The following is a 15,630-nucleotide window of genomic DNA, read 5'->3' on the forward strand; positions in this document are numbered from 1 at the left end:
CAGTTTGCCAGGACAAGCTAAAGATGCTGGTAATCCAAGATTTGTCAGTGTTCTCCAGGCTATCAGCTCTCCATACAATGGCTGACAAATGTTTGAGAAGCTRACTTGCTCTGCCGAAGTGGCAGATCTGTTTCTGTCTGCATGTGCAATGTARTTTTAGTGGGTATCTAAGGAAATTTAGTATTTGGTGGATTTGTGTGCAGAGCATCCCTTATCTCCATTTGTAAAACCCAGACTGAAGCTGAACCCTGGGTGATCTAGTGATGCATCCTTTTGCTGTTTCACCTAATAAAATACTTCACAAAGGTCAGTAAATGCSAGCTTTGTCATTTCTCTAAGGCTGGAAACATGAGCTCATCCCCAGCCCTTAGCTAGGTGGTGGCAAAGCCCAGCACATTTGCCCGAGGACGTTACACTGAGGAAAAAAGGCTTTGCTGATAGAAAATTCACATGTGGTGGCATGTTTGTCCTGTACCAGCAATATCAGAGCAGAGTAAGTGTGAAAATGAGGATAATGCTCCTCCCCTGGGTCTGAGTGGGAAGATACTGTGGGTTGGCTGCAGTAGAGACAGAAGATCTGTTATATGGGTGCTGGAAGACGTGTGTGTGGTGGTGTTGGAGTCAAGCTGAAAGAAAACCTTGTACCTAATGCCTGTCTGGAGTCAGCAGACTCCAGCTGCGACCCACAGTGGTGCTGCTCCAGACAGCTTTGTAACAGCTGGGAGCTGGGAAGTGAGAGATTTCATGAGCAGAATTGGTCTCCTTCATTCTCTTCAAGCTTTTCAGAGCATGAATGAGCTGGGGCTGTTGTCCAAATTAGAGAGTTGAGTGGCTGGCAGAGAGGCAGGCAGTGGAGGAGAGGGGCTACCCCTACACCACCGAGTTTCTGCTGGAGAATTTAATCCTTTTTTACAGTTATTTTCAGTGTGATTTGTGTTCCCTGCCACTGTGCCAAGAGAAGCAAGAGGGAGCTTCCTCTGTCTCACAGGGTGGTAACACAGGCACAGGGTTTTTTAACACCACGATTCACAGGGTTAGGGAAATGTTGAAGGAAATGTTGCTTTGCTTTAGAGGAAGAGGCTCTGCCARAGGTATGTGGAGAGTCTTCACCAGTTACCTTCCCAGACTTCTTAAAATATCACWGTGGTCTGTCACTTCACTACTCATTGGCCTCTTCCAAATCTATTTAGCAATTKCTACCTTAACATCTTTATTTCTGCATTACCCACTGCCTCTCTTCTCATCTCAAATTACTTTTGCTGCCTTTCCARTTCTGGTGGAGGGATTATTTTTGCTTTTCTTTCCTCCCTTATCTCCCTGTCCTCACTTGTTATCTGGATCTGATGCTCCTGCACGCTGAAAGGCGCGCTTTGCTGGCAAAGCTCAGCCTGGCACAGCTGGGGAGAGCWGGGACTGTGGCAGCGAGGGGCTCTGTAATCTTCTGTTCCCTCCTGGTAACCAAAGGAAATGGAAACATTCCTGCTTGGAAAAATAAATATTATTGGAATTAAATACATRAAATAACCAACAGGGGGAAGCAATAAAGCGTGTCACCCCAAGGAAAAGAGTGAGGGGAGGGATTCAAAGCAGCTACATGGAAATGAAAAGTGAAGGAGGGAGCACAGATTTAATCATCATGAGCTCAGAGCTTTCTGACTGGGTTAGGTCTCGCTGTGAAGAGAGAAAATGAGTTACTTATTTTGTAGATGATGCATTTTTGCCATCCCAAGTGCCTTTAAAGATAGTCTGAGGAGTTTACAAGCATTCTTTTTATTTCTTCAGTGTGACAAATAGGGAGCTTTTCACAAGAAACCTGATTATCTTGGTATCTCAGGCTGCCTTCAATGGGAAAATTTTCATTTAGTCAATGAATGATAAATAATAGTGTTGTCATACATCTTAGACCCCCAAAACATGATCTCTTTTTCTGCTTTAAAATTTTRTGCAAGTATAAAAGGGGGAATATTAATATTTCTCCCATAATTTCTGATTATCATTCAGAGATTCCATTATGTTGGGTAATGACCAAGCCTAAAGACAAAGGAGGCCAAGTCCAGATTTCTTTTGCCACTGTTTCCTGGATATGCTTTTATTGAGGTCTTTATTGTTTCTCTAAGATCTGAGCTGCAGAATTTTGGGGAGCCTGAGGCACCACAAGCAGCACTGGAAAWGCACAGCAGGCCTTGAATGCGCTGAGAAGTTGCCTGACAAGTGACAGATCTAAATGTAATATCCCTTCAGGTCTGTGTGCAGCATTACTTTGTTTTCCTTGTCTCTTTTCCAGAACTGGTCAGGAATGAAGTGCCAATTCAAACTGCTGCGCATGGCTGTTGCCTTGATCTGTAGTAAGTACCATCCAACGCTTGGCACACGTGCAGCCAGTCCTGTTTTGTTTGTCCTTGTCATAATAGTTCATGCTGATTCAGAGGGTTTTGACTTTGCAGCAGTTTTGGTAGGAACTTGCAGCTGGACCTTCTGGCAGCRGGAACCACATTGCTCTCACTGCAGATTTTGGCTTTCAACACAAGCATTTGTAAACAAGGATTTGTCATTAGCCAGCATTTGTAGCTCGTGGTGTTTATAAAGGAGTGGGACTTAAGCATCTTCTCTTTGCAGTCTCAAACCAGCAATGCTGTCTTAATGATAATACTGAAGTTTCCTAGAACAATTCCTATATGGGATGGCAGCAGCACTGTACACACATTGATGAATTACCTTCCAGCCATATCCCCAGGGGGACACAGTAGGGGAAACTAAGGCGTGTGCTCATCACAGACAGCTCACTTCAAATGCTAACTTATTTCTGTTATGGTTTTGGTATAAATTTCAGAAGGTGAATATTCCCTGACCTATCTACACTCCCACAAACCCAGACAACTTTCCAGCCACTGGAGAGACCTCATGGCTGTGTGCCACAGCCCTGTGCTCACCATACRAGGCAATTCTCCCTCTCTGTCTCCTCAGGGATGCAGTGCTAACTGTGAGATGGACTTAAGAAGGGATAAACCTAGACAATTAATTAATTTTCTCATCTTTGTTCCAGTGAGCTTTGAATTTGGAAGAGCCGTGTGGCTGCGGTTCCACCCCTCCGCTTACCCCCCGTGCCCCCACCCCAGCTTCATGGCTCAYCTGGGAGGGGTGATGGTTGGAATCACCCTTGGGGTCATCATCCTGAGGAACTATGAGCAGAGACTCCAAGATCAGACTTTATGGTGGATCTTCCTTTCTATTTACATCATTTTTGTCTTGTTTGCCATCTTCTGGAACATTTTTGCCTACAGTCTGTTGGATCTAAAGCTACCTCCCCCTCCTTGAAAACATGGGACAGAAAATGGAGAGTGGAAGTCATCTGTCAGCTGTGTTATATGAATGAAGATGGAGCATCTATTTTTGTATTTAACTTAGGAGAGGATGATTCTTCTGAACACACAAGTGTGCTGGAGGAGGTGCTTAAAGATCTCATGAAAGAATGGGCTGATCAGTTTGTTCCCAAATCCAGCAGCTTCTGTAACTCTGGCTGGCCATGCCYTGCAGTTTCTGCCCTGCACCTTGGCACTGACTGCTTGGGTTGTTAGCACACATCAATATTTTGTATGAGATATTTGTATTTTCCAGGTCAGTGCTGGAATTATGGCCAATTGTTGAGTGAATTTCCTCAATGTTACGAACACTAAAAGGGAAAAAGAGCAGACATTTACTAATTAGAGACTCACATGGTACTCACAAGGCAGCTTGAGTCTGGTTTCTTTGGACACATCTGACTGTTCAGCCATACCAGTGCCCCTGTCTAATTACTTGAATGGTTCCTAAGATATTTTAGCCTATRGTGAAACTTGTCTTGCACAACTTTCAAAGGAATCAGCAGAACTTGATCACACCAAGTGATGGAGACTGGTCTACAACTACAGGTCAAATGAAATTGCACTATAAACATTGGGAATCTTTAAGAGTGTTGTGGACACCCAGCCAGAGGTGACTTCTACTGTGCATATTTCACTTGATTTTGATTAATATTCCCTCCCTCTCCAGCCTACTGTGGCTAGAGGGTATGGTTGAGTTGGTGGTTTTTTGTTGTTTTGGTTTGGTTTGGGTTTTTTTTTGAGGGATGAAGAAAAGGAGGGCAAATGTTCATTTGTGGTTTTATCAGATGACAATCAGGTGCTGTTTTCTTCTCACTTTTTTCTGGCTACACTGACCTAACACCCAGCCTGCAGTGAGCTCCTAGCAAGGATCTCAACTCTTCCAGCAGGTTCTTACTGGGAAAATGGGACCATGATCACCTCCAGCAACYCAAAGTGGGACCTATCCAGTCTTTACAGCCATACAGTCCTTTTGGGGCCAAGTCCACTGAAGGCAGTGGAGTTAAATCGCTTTGTATGTAGCAATGGTTTTCTCACTGAAGTGGAAAGGGTGTGATTTGCTACAGTGATCATTGTGAAATGGRTAAAACTGATTTTAAGATGACTGCTAAGTTCTGAGGGTGCCTCTTCCAGAGGCAATGGATGTTCAGGAGCTCCAAACACAGTTAGTTGCAGTGATGCCTTTTTCTTTAACGATGGTCAAGCCCAGGTTCAGGCAGTCTGGGCACAGCCCATACAGGTGCCTGCACGGACCTGGGGATCGCACAGGGACATTTGTAGCACAAACAGTGCTTCTAGGAACTCTTCTCTGTAAGGTGCTTATTTTGCTTGTCACTTTAGAGACCTGCCAAATAACAATCCTGGAATGTGGGTGCCCTCCTTTTCTCTCCCCTTTACCCACCTATTCAATGGTCTGGATAAAGCAGCCATAAGARTCTCTCCAGACAAGCTCCTCTCTTCCTTTTCTCTATTTCCTGCTGGTGCCAGGCACCAGCCACCAKAGCCTTTCACAGCACATCCTGCAGGCACCATAGCATTGTGTTTGYTCAGTAGGAAAATGTCTCTGTGTTGTGGGCTTTATTCTCTCAGCTGTTCTATCCATGCTGCCAGATGATACCACAATGTAGTAGGAGCCTGTCCTACAGGGGACAGCCACAAGTGCTCATCAGCTGCCCCCTTCTTTGCCTCTTACGGAAAAAGAAATCTGGGTTGAGGGATGAAGTTCTGCTCCCACAGGAYGCACTAGTAAAACTTCTACTGCCTCAAAAGGAGGGGGAGAAAGAAGTGTTTCAATAGCCTGGAATAAGCCTTACCTGCAAAAAAGCCCTATTTTTGCCACCTTTGTGCACTGAAATGGGATTTCTGAGGGTGACTGCACTTCTGTTCTGCAAGGCCAGTACATTGCTCATGGGCCCTCACTGAGAACCAAGAGGAAGGGATAAGGGCCAGCGCTCTGTTCATTTTGGAGAAGGGGTTGGTCCCCTGTACCATTTTACCTCTGCAGTTTGGGTCCAGATCACAGCAGTCACGAGAGTTCCCAGGGTTGTTGCAGGTGCTGGCCCAGTGAGTGCYGTAGCTGTGGATCCCCCTGGGAGCAGCAGGCTGGAAGGAAAGTGGAGCTAGGAGAGTTCTGACACGGTCAACAAGTAAGGAGGACGTTCCTCACCTACTGCTAAGCCTTTCTCATTACAGATGCCTTGAAAACAGAGGTGACCAGGAATGGAGTTCCCCTGAAGTTATAGGAAAGCTTTTAAAATTTTGGTAGAAAAATTTCAGTTGCAAAACCACCAGATTATTCTACCTATAATTTACCAGGGTGTAATATGCACCAATTGACTTTTATTTTGGTTTCTTAGCTGAAAGCTTCTTAATGCCMATGAGTTTCTCCCCAGTAAAGGTTTCTGTGCCTGCCAATGTATGCTCTGAGGTGAAGCAGCAAGAYAGAAGTTCAAGAGCCACCAGTTTCTTCATCAACTTGATCACAGCCAACATGATCGGCTCAGGAGGGGTCTGAACAGAGTCATCCTGACAGCCTTCCTTGATCCTTTTTCTCCAGATCAATGTAATTTACACAAACTGGTTGAAAACAGCTCTGAAGTTAATCTTACGACTTGTTTTTTTAAATTGTTCATCTTTCTAACTTCCATTCTGTATGCCCATACCCTGCCTGAGCAAGTCTACAAACAGCCCTGCGGATCAGAAAGACCAGACTTTAAGGCAGTGTTAGATTTATTGTAGGTGAAGGAATGAAACCCTCTCACATTCCTGCTCATCAGAGCTGAAATCTCCCCCCAGACATGGAGCAGTTTGTGCACAGAGYCTGTTGTCTGCTAAGAATCAGTCGGCACATGGAGCCAGAAGCAGCACAAAGTGCTTAAGTTTTTAATTTTTTTTTTTAATMATTAAAATTACAGTGTGAAAACTTGTTACTTTTTTTCAGAGTACAATAAATTCGAGTTATGTTATTTTCTAACATGCCCAGGAGTGCCACAAGTGCTGCAGCACAGAATTAACAGCAACCAGGCTCTTCTGTTACCTCCAGATGTCCTTGAAGCTGCTGGCTCATGTTGGAGATGYAATATTCTCCATCCTGCTCATTTGTGGTTCAACCTGTCACAGTCAGCAGCGTGCTCCTGAAGGAGCATCCACGGAGGAACTGGTTTTGGTGATTTATTGTGGTTTTAYTTCAGCTGCTGCCAGGATTTCCCATCAGTCGGATAAAACCTGAATCTACTGAACTTAGGGCTGTGCAGTGCTAGAGCAGAAGGCAAGGACTGTCACCAATGTACAGGTTTGAGGAAGGAAGGAGGAAGGAGGAAGTTATTTTATGCTCTGTCCTTGAGTGAGGACACAGCACCTGGAGGAGGAACAAAAAAAAAAAAAAAACAAAAAAACCAAAAAAAAAACAAAAAAAAAAACAACTAAGCCATTTGTGTGGTGGATTTGCCTTACAGCAGTGGTCGGTGAGGATGAGGAGCGGTGCGGCAGGCGGGGAGCCGGCGGGCCGGGATGCGGAGCTGCCAGGGACACCTGCCGGCGGCGCGGCGGCAGCACCGACCCGGCTCCGCTCCGCTCCGCTCCGCTCCGGGGACAGGCGGAGAAGTGGCTCCGACAGCCGCGGGGAGGAGCAGGAAAGAGGAGAACCAGCTAGATCAAAGTCCGCGGGGATCGCAAATGGCACAGATTTTATTCCCAGATACTTGGAGACAGGTAAAGATTAGATTTACACACACACAGCGGGAATAACCATAGGAAGGAGGAGGGAGAGAGTTGTAATGCAGTGATGGGAGAGTAGGTTACCAGGARCAATCTCTGAGTGAGGTGTAGGATAGTCAGAAAAATGCTGATTAATTTACTTTTGCTGAGTTGTTAAGACAACAGCTTGTATCACTGTTTCCCTGTCAGTTGATGAGGAATCTTAGCACTTACGTGGCATATTGTGATTTTCCACTACTTGCTCCTTTGGCAGTGGGAAGTATGTTATCAACAGGGAAGGGGAGGCTAGAGAAATTGTTACTAGAAATAAARCTCAGGGATTCTGKATCCCTACACTTTGGCTCATCCTGATGGATTATACTGCTCATGTGTTTTAGATTGGGCATGTCAGATTCAGATTGGGCCATTTCAGTTTGAATTGGGCTTTAAAGGTGGGATCTGACACGTTCAGAGCCAGTACTCCCATGACAGCTGACTGCTGACCTCAGAAGGCAGCTGCTGCTCTCTGCCAATATTTAGTCTCACAGGATCGTGGGTAGGACTTTCACACATTCTTCAGTGAGTAAAGAGCTCAAAGTCTGTTCACACAGATCCAAGCTCAGCCCAAATGCTTTGGAACCTCCATCCACTGTCTGTTGCCAAAGTGGAACTGGAGAATGTGCACACAATTCGACACCAGCCACCTCTGGGGGTGAGCTAGGACTAGAGAACCCAGGCCAGCCCCTCTGCTTATTGCTGCTTCCCTGCTCTGCTCTGCTCTGCTCTGCAGAGCTCTGTGTGGTAGAACTCAAAAGATTCCTTCTCTAACCACCGATGCCAAGAGCTGGTTATAAAAGAGTACAGTGCATTTTGCAGCTCTGTAAAAAAGAATCACATCTAAGATAGAAACCAATCTTATTTAAAGGTAAATGCATTTAAATGTCACCATTAATCATTGGTTTTTAATTGGAAAAAGCTTTCTAATGAGGTATGTCAGAAATGCCAGTAGGARTACAGAAAATTTATGTTTCAGGGTACTTTACAACACAGAGCACAAAATACTCCCTAGGACTGATTTAAGTAGCTAAAATACCTTATTTTCAGCGGGCTTGACAGACACATTGTCACTGACTCTCTCCTGACTCCCACAGTGTCTGTTTAGTTTGCAAATAAAGCCAGATTTATGCAGCTTTTCTTTCGCTTACACTACTAATGCTAACAACACATCCAAGTGTTAAACACAAAGCACTAAACTATGTAATTTTCTGCCTTAAAATACTGAACAAATGGTACTTCCCCTGTGAAGGGCTAGTAAAACAAAATGATGTTTGCAAGGTAAGATGCTATGGTATGTTTCCAAATATTTTTGTATTGTGTATGTTCTGTATATTTTTGTTGTAACAGTATTATTTGAGCGCAAAATCCATTAAATTTTTTTGTGGTGGGGTTTTTTTCGTTTTCCGTTTCATTTTTCTTCTTTTTTTTTTAATAAGATTGAGCTGTTCTGTATCACATACCAAAACAGCAACAAAGAAAGAACTTTCAAAGACAGTTTTGTAAGTTTGTCCACAGTTAGCATGGTATTTAACAGAAGAGTTCTTGGTTTGGAGTTCTGCCATGCAATCTTTTAATAATGACATTGGTAACTAACWTTTATGTCTGTTTGACAGATAAAGGGGAGAATGAACTGCAGCTTCATTTCTCCATGAGTTCTAATGAGGATGCAGAACTGGATTGGGACTTGTATGGAAATTTGGGTGTTGTCCCACCTTTTGGTCACTGTCCCTTCTGTGCTGTAGTGACYTCAGAACTGCAGGGAACTTGACAGCCAAGCACATTTGAGTAATTTTTTTCATTGGGTAGGAGCATTGTGCTCTTTTAACATTAGTCTCTACCCAATGCTTTCAAATCTCAGAGTCAGTACTCATCTCGTGAATCAAGAGTGGAAACAACATAGCCAGAAAGTTCTGCAGTAAACGTCCAATGATAAAAAAAATCCTTCTACAAGTGTGGAAGGGGGAGGCTTATTCTGCAAAATAAGGTGTGTTTTTGTTGGGAAACACTGGGTTAAAGTGTCATTTCTGGAAATGAAGATGTATGTAGGAGTAGTTCWTGTCAGATGTGCTCCCCCTAAGGGAGGCAGATCACAGCTAGCGTGTGTGGGACTCAGCTCTTGCTGTCATTTCTCTGCACTGAACTGAGCTTTCTGAGACACTTAAATCTCCATTAGTTCATTTCAGCAAGAAGTTGAAGTGGGTTTTGTCAGTTTTTGTCAATTAATACAAAAAGTGTTACTGCCTACTAGCACCTTACATTCTTATTACCTGTTCTTCACATCGAACTTATTTAAGCACTGAGCTCTTTCTCAACTCCTCATCAGGCATAATACTGAATGATCAGTGCTCCAACCTTGTTAGAAATGTAAAAGAGCAACAAAGGGTGACATGTTTTATTGAGTGGTGCTGCTATACTCATGAAGGAAAACTTTTTACTTCTCCGAGCTCCTGCGAGTTAGTGAATGAGGTTTTTTTTCTTTCAGACTACTTTTACTTTCTTCTCTGATCTACCCAAATACATTATGTGTCACCTCAGCTGTTAATACCGCACTTGCAGCTCCTCTGTTTTGGCTGGTAAAGGGTTTTAAACAGGAGACATCAACGACCACCCCCATTGACAATTTACAGGCACACTGTTAAAGATTTGAATGTGTTTTATTGTCAGCCTTAYAGGTTCAACATGTTGTTGTCACAGGAAAGCAGCAACTTCTGCCACCACAGTACAGAACACTGGCAYGTCACACTCAACTGCATTAGTTACAGTCACTGTTTCAGGAGCAGTTGTTCAACAACTTCTGCTGCAAAGGGAACCAACAGGGAATTTTGCTTGTATCAGGTTTGCAGAATCACCCTCCTTTATGAGGTTATTCAGAGACTTCATTAGTTTTGATTCCAGCTATAGCCAGAGATTTCCTTCAGTTATTCTGCTGCCTACATGTCCTAYGAAATGGGTGAGAAAACACTGCTGCAATACAGTGATATGTTTTGAAGTCTGAGTAGTTAATCTGAGAATTTAATTTACTTCAAATTCCAAACATGTGGAAGCTTCTAATTTTCTTCATGATTGAAAAACATAAAATTATTTAGTTATCAAATGGGTATAAGAACATACAAAGAATGTCTTGATCACACCTCAAGACTAAGGAAGAAGGGGATTCAGCAAACAGCTTGGAATTTCAGATACCTGTTGTGTGTAGGTGTGCACACATACAGGCACATACAAACTCAAAGTGTTCAATCTTCAGGCAGCTCTGTTCATACCAATTACTGACTTGTTTATCCAGGGGCAGGAGAACAAGCCACCAGTTTGAAAGCAGAGTGCAGAAACCRGCTACAGACTTGTTACCTATGTTCTTTTACATAAACTAATATATCAATTCATTTATTATGATCTATCCAGATGTTTGTGCTTTTTTATTAAAACAAAGTAGCCAAATCTAAATAATTTTAAAGATATTTATAATATTTAAAACAGTGAAATGCTTTCCAGGTAAGGGATTTGGGTTTGGTTTTGCAATGATTGTAAAAATCAAATGTCACGATTTCCTCAGAACAGGAGGATGTCAGTTGGAGAATCTGGAAACTCTGCAGGATTTTGTATTATCTGATATTTACACAGTAAAAAAGCTCATAGTGCTTCATTTAAAAAYAAGAAAAGGCAGATGAAACTGCAACTAAGGTTTGACTTGGGCAATACTTTTAAATATAAATTAAAAATCCTRCGATAGCTGCACAGTAGAAATTAATTATTTATACGCAAGATAATTTTAAGCCACTGATGTTTCTCTCATGAATTCCTCCAGGACAGTCACTACGTTCTTGGCTTCTGGCATTTCTGCATGTTCTACTTTYACAATCTTCAGCAGGATGTCTCCACTGCCGCAGTTCTTTAGGAACAGGTAGCACTTGAACAAGGCGTAGTGGTTCATTTCAGCCTGGCGGATAAACCTCTTCAGATTGTTAATGTCCTGAATGGCCTGGGAAAAGARTAACAGAGTTTTCTTATTATTTTACATGGAAAGAAAACACACTATCGTGGAAAATAAAGATTAAGTAGCAGGAGAAGCAAAGGCATTTCCAATAGAAATTTTGTGTTACTACTCAAGAGTAAGGTAAGAATTGAATATTGTCTTTGATGCAYATTACAGCTTTTACTGTAATGATGCAAAATGTATGGACACGRCTTGATGTGTCCAGCTTGTAGCAAGAATTCTCCTATTATGGCAGCTCACTTAAGTAGTGTTAACTACTGAACCCATGATATTGGGGGTGCAAGGGCCAGGTTAACAGTATTTTAAGAAAACAACAAGAAAAAAGTGGGTCTTATTTTAAATTTGAGAGAACACCTTTGAAGCACTCACTGAAGAATCTTTTACACTACTTTACAGCTGGTGTTGTCAATTGGAGTAAGCCAGCCCTCCAAATTGTGCTTCAGAGTTAATCAGTTAATGACATATAGATACCATAAATAACTTAAAACTTTTATTCACTGCATATAGTATTTGCTCCCTCAGTAACCCCAATGTCCTCTTCAAGTCTTTGACATCTATGAACAGGTACCTTCAATTTAAAGTTTTCCAAAATCTGCCGGAAAAGAAATGGATTTCCACCTTCAGTGCCATTCACAAAAGCCTGCATCCAGTCCTCACAGAATCTGTTGCTTCCTGTTAAATGTTCAGAACACGGAGAAGAGGTGAGGAAAAGCAAATGAGCTCAACATAGATATACAGCTGCATTCACCTGGTTTCATCACTCTCACATAACAACTCATAGCAATATATCTGGGCCAGGAAATAACTCTTAAGGAAAAACAGTACACGTGGAAAAGAGAAACAAACACAGCTACAGTGTTTACACAAGGCTGTGTTCTGATTRTTGAACCTCCTTTTTCAACATTTTTCAAAATCACAACAGGAAAAGAAAGTTTAGCAGATTCCCTGAATTATAGAAGTCATACTTTCATTGTCCACAAACTACATGTATTAAGAAGTAAACTACATGTATTAAGGAGTTTATTACTAAATATTTTCATCCCAGAGTACCAGGGTGTCTCGTGTAACAAAGTTCTCTGGTGCCTCAGAGGAAAACAAGTGTTCTTGTTTCCAGCCAGAACCCAAACTTTCTGGGCAGAAGCCTATGAGCTTCTGCATGTCCTCAAYTGCCTCTAATGTCACAGCTCTCAGCAGCAGATGGATCCAAGGGAACGTGAAGTGTTCACATCTGTAATCTCACCTGCRTTATGCAGCTGGGGCTGAGGTCCACTACAGTCTATAACCATGGAYTTGTGCTGCTCCTCTGTCATGGCGATACACAGGGAGGTCATTGTGCCTTCCTGGACAAGTCCTTGGAGACTGGCAGCTGCCAGGAACCTGACACAGAAAGCTCTTGTCAGCTGCTGCTCCTTTTCAACTCCTGGACATCAAGAGGATTGTCATACACAGAAGCCAAGTTACTCACAGGTTCCTTGGTCTCAAAGTATCTTTACCTGCTGATGTCCTTTTCTGTTCTTTCATCTGCATTTTTGACTTCTACAGGAGTGTAACTCAGAGCCTTAAACAAAAACCAAACAAATTTAAAAAAAAACCAAACCAAAAAGGAATAAATAAATAAAATTAATAAGTTGGATGCAAGTTCAGTATTACTTTTGTTGCTATACTGCAGTTCTGAGAATAAATGCATATTGTGGTACTTTAAAAATTGTTTTTGTCAAGGCAGTATTCCATATTGTAGTCATTGCAGCTGGTTTTGTGCCCAGAAGAAATTCAGCAGCTATACTGTTAGCTATTCCATCCAAAGCCTCCTCAAACTCAGGGATTTTCTGTTTCCAGTGAATTACATAATGCACATACACAATATAACACTCTCATTCAGAGGAATTATAGCAGGGACAGCCTGGTCATGCTATTTCTAATTTTCTTATTCTAATTTCAGCATGGACACTACTAGGTAATGTTTTTCAAAAATTGATAGAAGAAAGCATTATATGGTTCCTTAGCAATAAGCAGGGAAAAAAAGAAGAAAAAATTTGTTTTGCATTTCCTCCTGTTGGGAAAGCAAATGCAAAAAACATTTTAACCATGCTGGTGTCACTGAGATGCCTCCTGGAGGTTTTTTAGCTACGCAGTTTTAAATACACTTACAGCATGTAACAGAGAGGCGAGTTTGTCCTGGAAGAGCTGCACAACCCTCTGGATAGGGCAGATGGCATCCTCAAACCAGCTCCTCAGATAAGGGCTAACACAGGTCTCCAAGTTTTTTTGCTGTAACAAGTTGAAACATTAAAATTTCAACTACAARTTAGACTTCTACACAAACAGAAGTCTAYTAATAATCTACTCAACCKAAGTATTTGGATGTCAGAGCCTTTCTRATCTCAAACCACACTGAACTAAAATAATGAGTTTGACATTTAAAGCCTYACTTTATCAGCAATGAAAGGCTTTGCACTTTAAGAAACAGCTAGAACTGTAATATGATGGTATGTATTGAATGAAGACCATGCAACAGCAGATGGGATGACAAAGAGACTTAAAATGCAAAACTTCCACTAGGAAAATGTGATAAGAAACCCACAAATGTCCTTTTGTAACATTCAGAACTGATAAGAATCGAGGTGGACATTGATAACTTCCTCRMAGACCATTACCCTTCTCTCCAAACMTAACMGTGAATAATCTTTGAGAGATTTATGACTGACATAAGGAAGTCCCCCCTTTTTTTCCTTTTGACTTGTATGGCTGATAGCATCTTAGATGCTCATCGTACTACAACGAATCAAGAATTTCTCCCAGTGTTTCATACCGGTACTCAAAATGCCTATTTTATCTATAAATAAGCTCTTACAGATTGTTTTAGCAATTAGTCTGCATAAATACCAATTTTCACCACTTAAAAAAAAAAGTTAGGCTTTACCTCCAAATCAAGGTTTATCTTCAGATTTTGRATGTATTTGTCCAGCTCAAGTCTGAAAGTATCTTCTTAAGGAAAATAAGATGCACCAATTAAGACCTGAATTTTTTCCTTTCAGTATATGGCCGTTACTGACATTTTCAGTTACTGGAATGTGTACACAAATGTGCTCATTTTAAGTAGAAACAGACACAATGACACGRTAATTTTTACATCATCTCTCTCTCCACACAGGTAAAGAAAGTTAAAGGTAAGGATATAGTTCCAGACCTTTCTCTGAGCCACCTAAGAAACAAACCACATATTCTGGAGCATTGATGTCTGATTCCAATGTTGCCATTTCCAGAAGACTTTCTTGTTGGAAGCGACAGTAGTAACAACCCACTTTACCTTCTGGTATGCTATGAAAAAAACAAAGAAGGAAAAAAATTATTTTGTTCCAGATACATTATGATAAATAAATGCAAAAAGCAGACATACATGATTTCTTTAACCATTGGCACTGGTGGCTCCTRTGGCCATATGTAGAGCTCTTAGACCTTCTCTTTTTTCTTCTGTRTGATCAGAGTAGTTTAAAAGGAAATAATCATAAATATAGTATTTTTAAAGCATTCAAACAGTAAATTATTTACAATATTTTTCTCAAAGTTACCTAAAAAAGTAAAGTGCCATTGTGTAAGGTCTTATTAACAGCAGTAATAGCCTGAGAACATGCAATCAAAATTAACCCTAAGTGCAGCAGCAGGTAGGCAAGATGTGCAGTGCTGCCAATGTTCCTTACAGTTCTCATTCACCATAATTTCAAAAATTTACCTCAGCTCAACTGATGCTACATTTCCCATTCCTTCAAATAGGGCTCCTTTAGTAAGACGCTTAGCGATGAAACTGCGCAATTCTGTCTCCGCTTCAGCCGGTAAGTTGGTGTCCAGCAAGGAGAGGCTTTAAAAACCAGAAGAAATCATTACCAAAAATAAATGTTATTGTTTTGTGTCTCTCAACACATGCAGGACTATCTGCATTTAACAGGGGAGCCATTGCAATCTCCCTCTGGTGACAGCTAAGGCAGTTCTGTGATTTTTGGCTCATCATGAGCAGTCAGTGGTTTGCCCACTCACCAGGAGTGTCAGCTCATACTGATTTTCCCAGCAGCTACAGACAAGACACTGCCTTTTTTGTTCCTATGTTTCTCCAACTGTAATACAGAGCTTATGGAAAGATACTGAAAAGTAATAAATTTTTGTCACATGTTATGCACGTGAAGAACTGTGTCAATATAGCAACATCAAGTATCAGTAGCAAAGAAAATAGAGTTCAAACTCAAGGATGACAGTTTATGTTTAATACATTATTTGAGCTCTGTATACGTGTTTATTCCCCAGGTATTCCAGAAGTGCCCAGGGGACTCCAGAATGTGTTTGCATGTGTTWTGAAGGGACTGCAGAGCACCTAACAATGATCTGACAGCAATATGGCAAAGACTTCAAACCGGGGTGCTCCCGTGGYTGTGCTGTTTTGCAGATCGGCTTTACCTGAAGTCTTCGGTGGAGGGTGTGTGTGCCACGGCGCCGCCAGCACTGCCATCCCCGCCGGCAGCTCCCTGCTGCGCGGAC

The 15,630-nt window shown here is 41.8% G+C and overlaps 2 protein-coding genes across 4 annotated transcripts in view; one reads left to right on the forward strand and one right to left on the reverse strand.

The window, feature by feature from the left end:
* Window positions 1-6,748, forward strand: part of RHBDL3 (rhomboid like 3) — a 56,305-nt gene extending 49,557 nt beyond the window's left edge. For all 3 annotated transcript variants that reach the window (XM_057368839.1, XM_057368841.1, XM_057368840.1), the window contains 2 exons: window positions 2,285-2,345; window positions 3,044-6,748. In XM_057368839.1, the coding sequence (XP_057224822.1) occupies window positions 2,285-2,345; window positions 3,044-3,315 (333 nt within the window). In that variant the 3' untranslated portion in view covers window positions 3,316-6,748. The remainder of the gene's footprint in view (window positions 1-2,284; window positions 2,346-3,043) is intronic.
* Window positions 6,749-9,737: 2,989 nt separating this feature from the next.
* Window positions 9,738-15,630, reverse strand: part of CUNH17orf75 (chromosome unknown C17orf75 homolog) — a 7,872-nt gene continuing 1,979 nt past the window's right edge. The window contains exons 2-10 of the mRNA XM_057368804.1: window positions 15,550-15,628; window positions 14,834-14,959; window positions 14,281-14,421; window positions 14,024-14,081; window positions 13,252-13,371; window positions 12,597-12,661; window positions 12,344-12,480; window positions 11,672-11,775; window positions 9,738-11,088 (exon numbers count right to left, since the gene is read on the reverse strand). Coding sequence (XP_057224787.1) covers window positions 10,879-11,088; window positions 11,672-11,775; window positions 12,344-12,480; window positions 12,597-12,661; window positions 13,252-13,371; window positions 14,024-14,081; window positions 14,281-14,421; window positions 14,834-14,959; window positions 15,550-15,628 — 1,040 coding nt within the window. The 3' untranslated portion in view covers window positions 9,738-10,878. The remainder of the gene's footprint in view (window positions 11,089-11,671; window positions 11,776-12,343; window positions 12,481-12,596; window positions 12,662-13,251; window positions 13,372-14,023; window positions 14,082-14,280; window positions 14,422-14,833; window positions 14,960-15,549; window positions 15,629-15,630) is intronic.

Source organism: Malurus melanocephalus, unplaced genomic scaffold (genome assembly GCF_030028575.1).
Source record: "Malurus melanocephalus ecotype Western Australia unplaced genomic scaffold, MMel_1.1 scaffold_98, whole genome shotgun sequence".
Classification (NCBI taxonomy): domain Eukaryota; kingdom Metazoa; phylum Chordata; class Aves; order Passeriformes; family Maluridae; genus Malurus; species Malurus melanocephalus.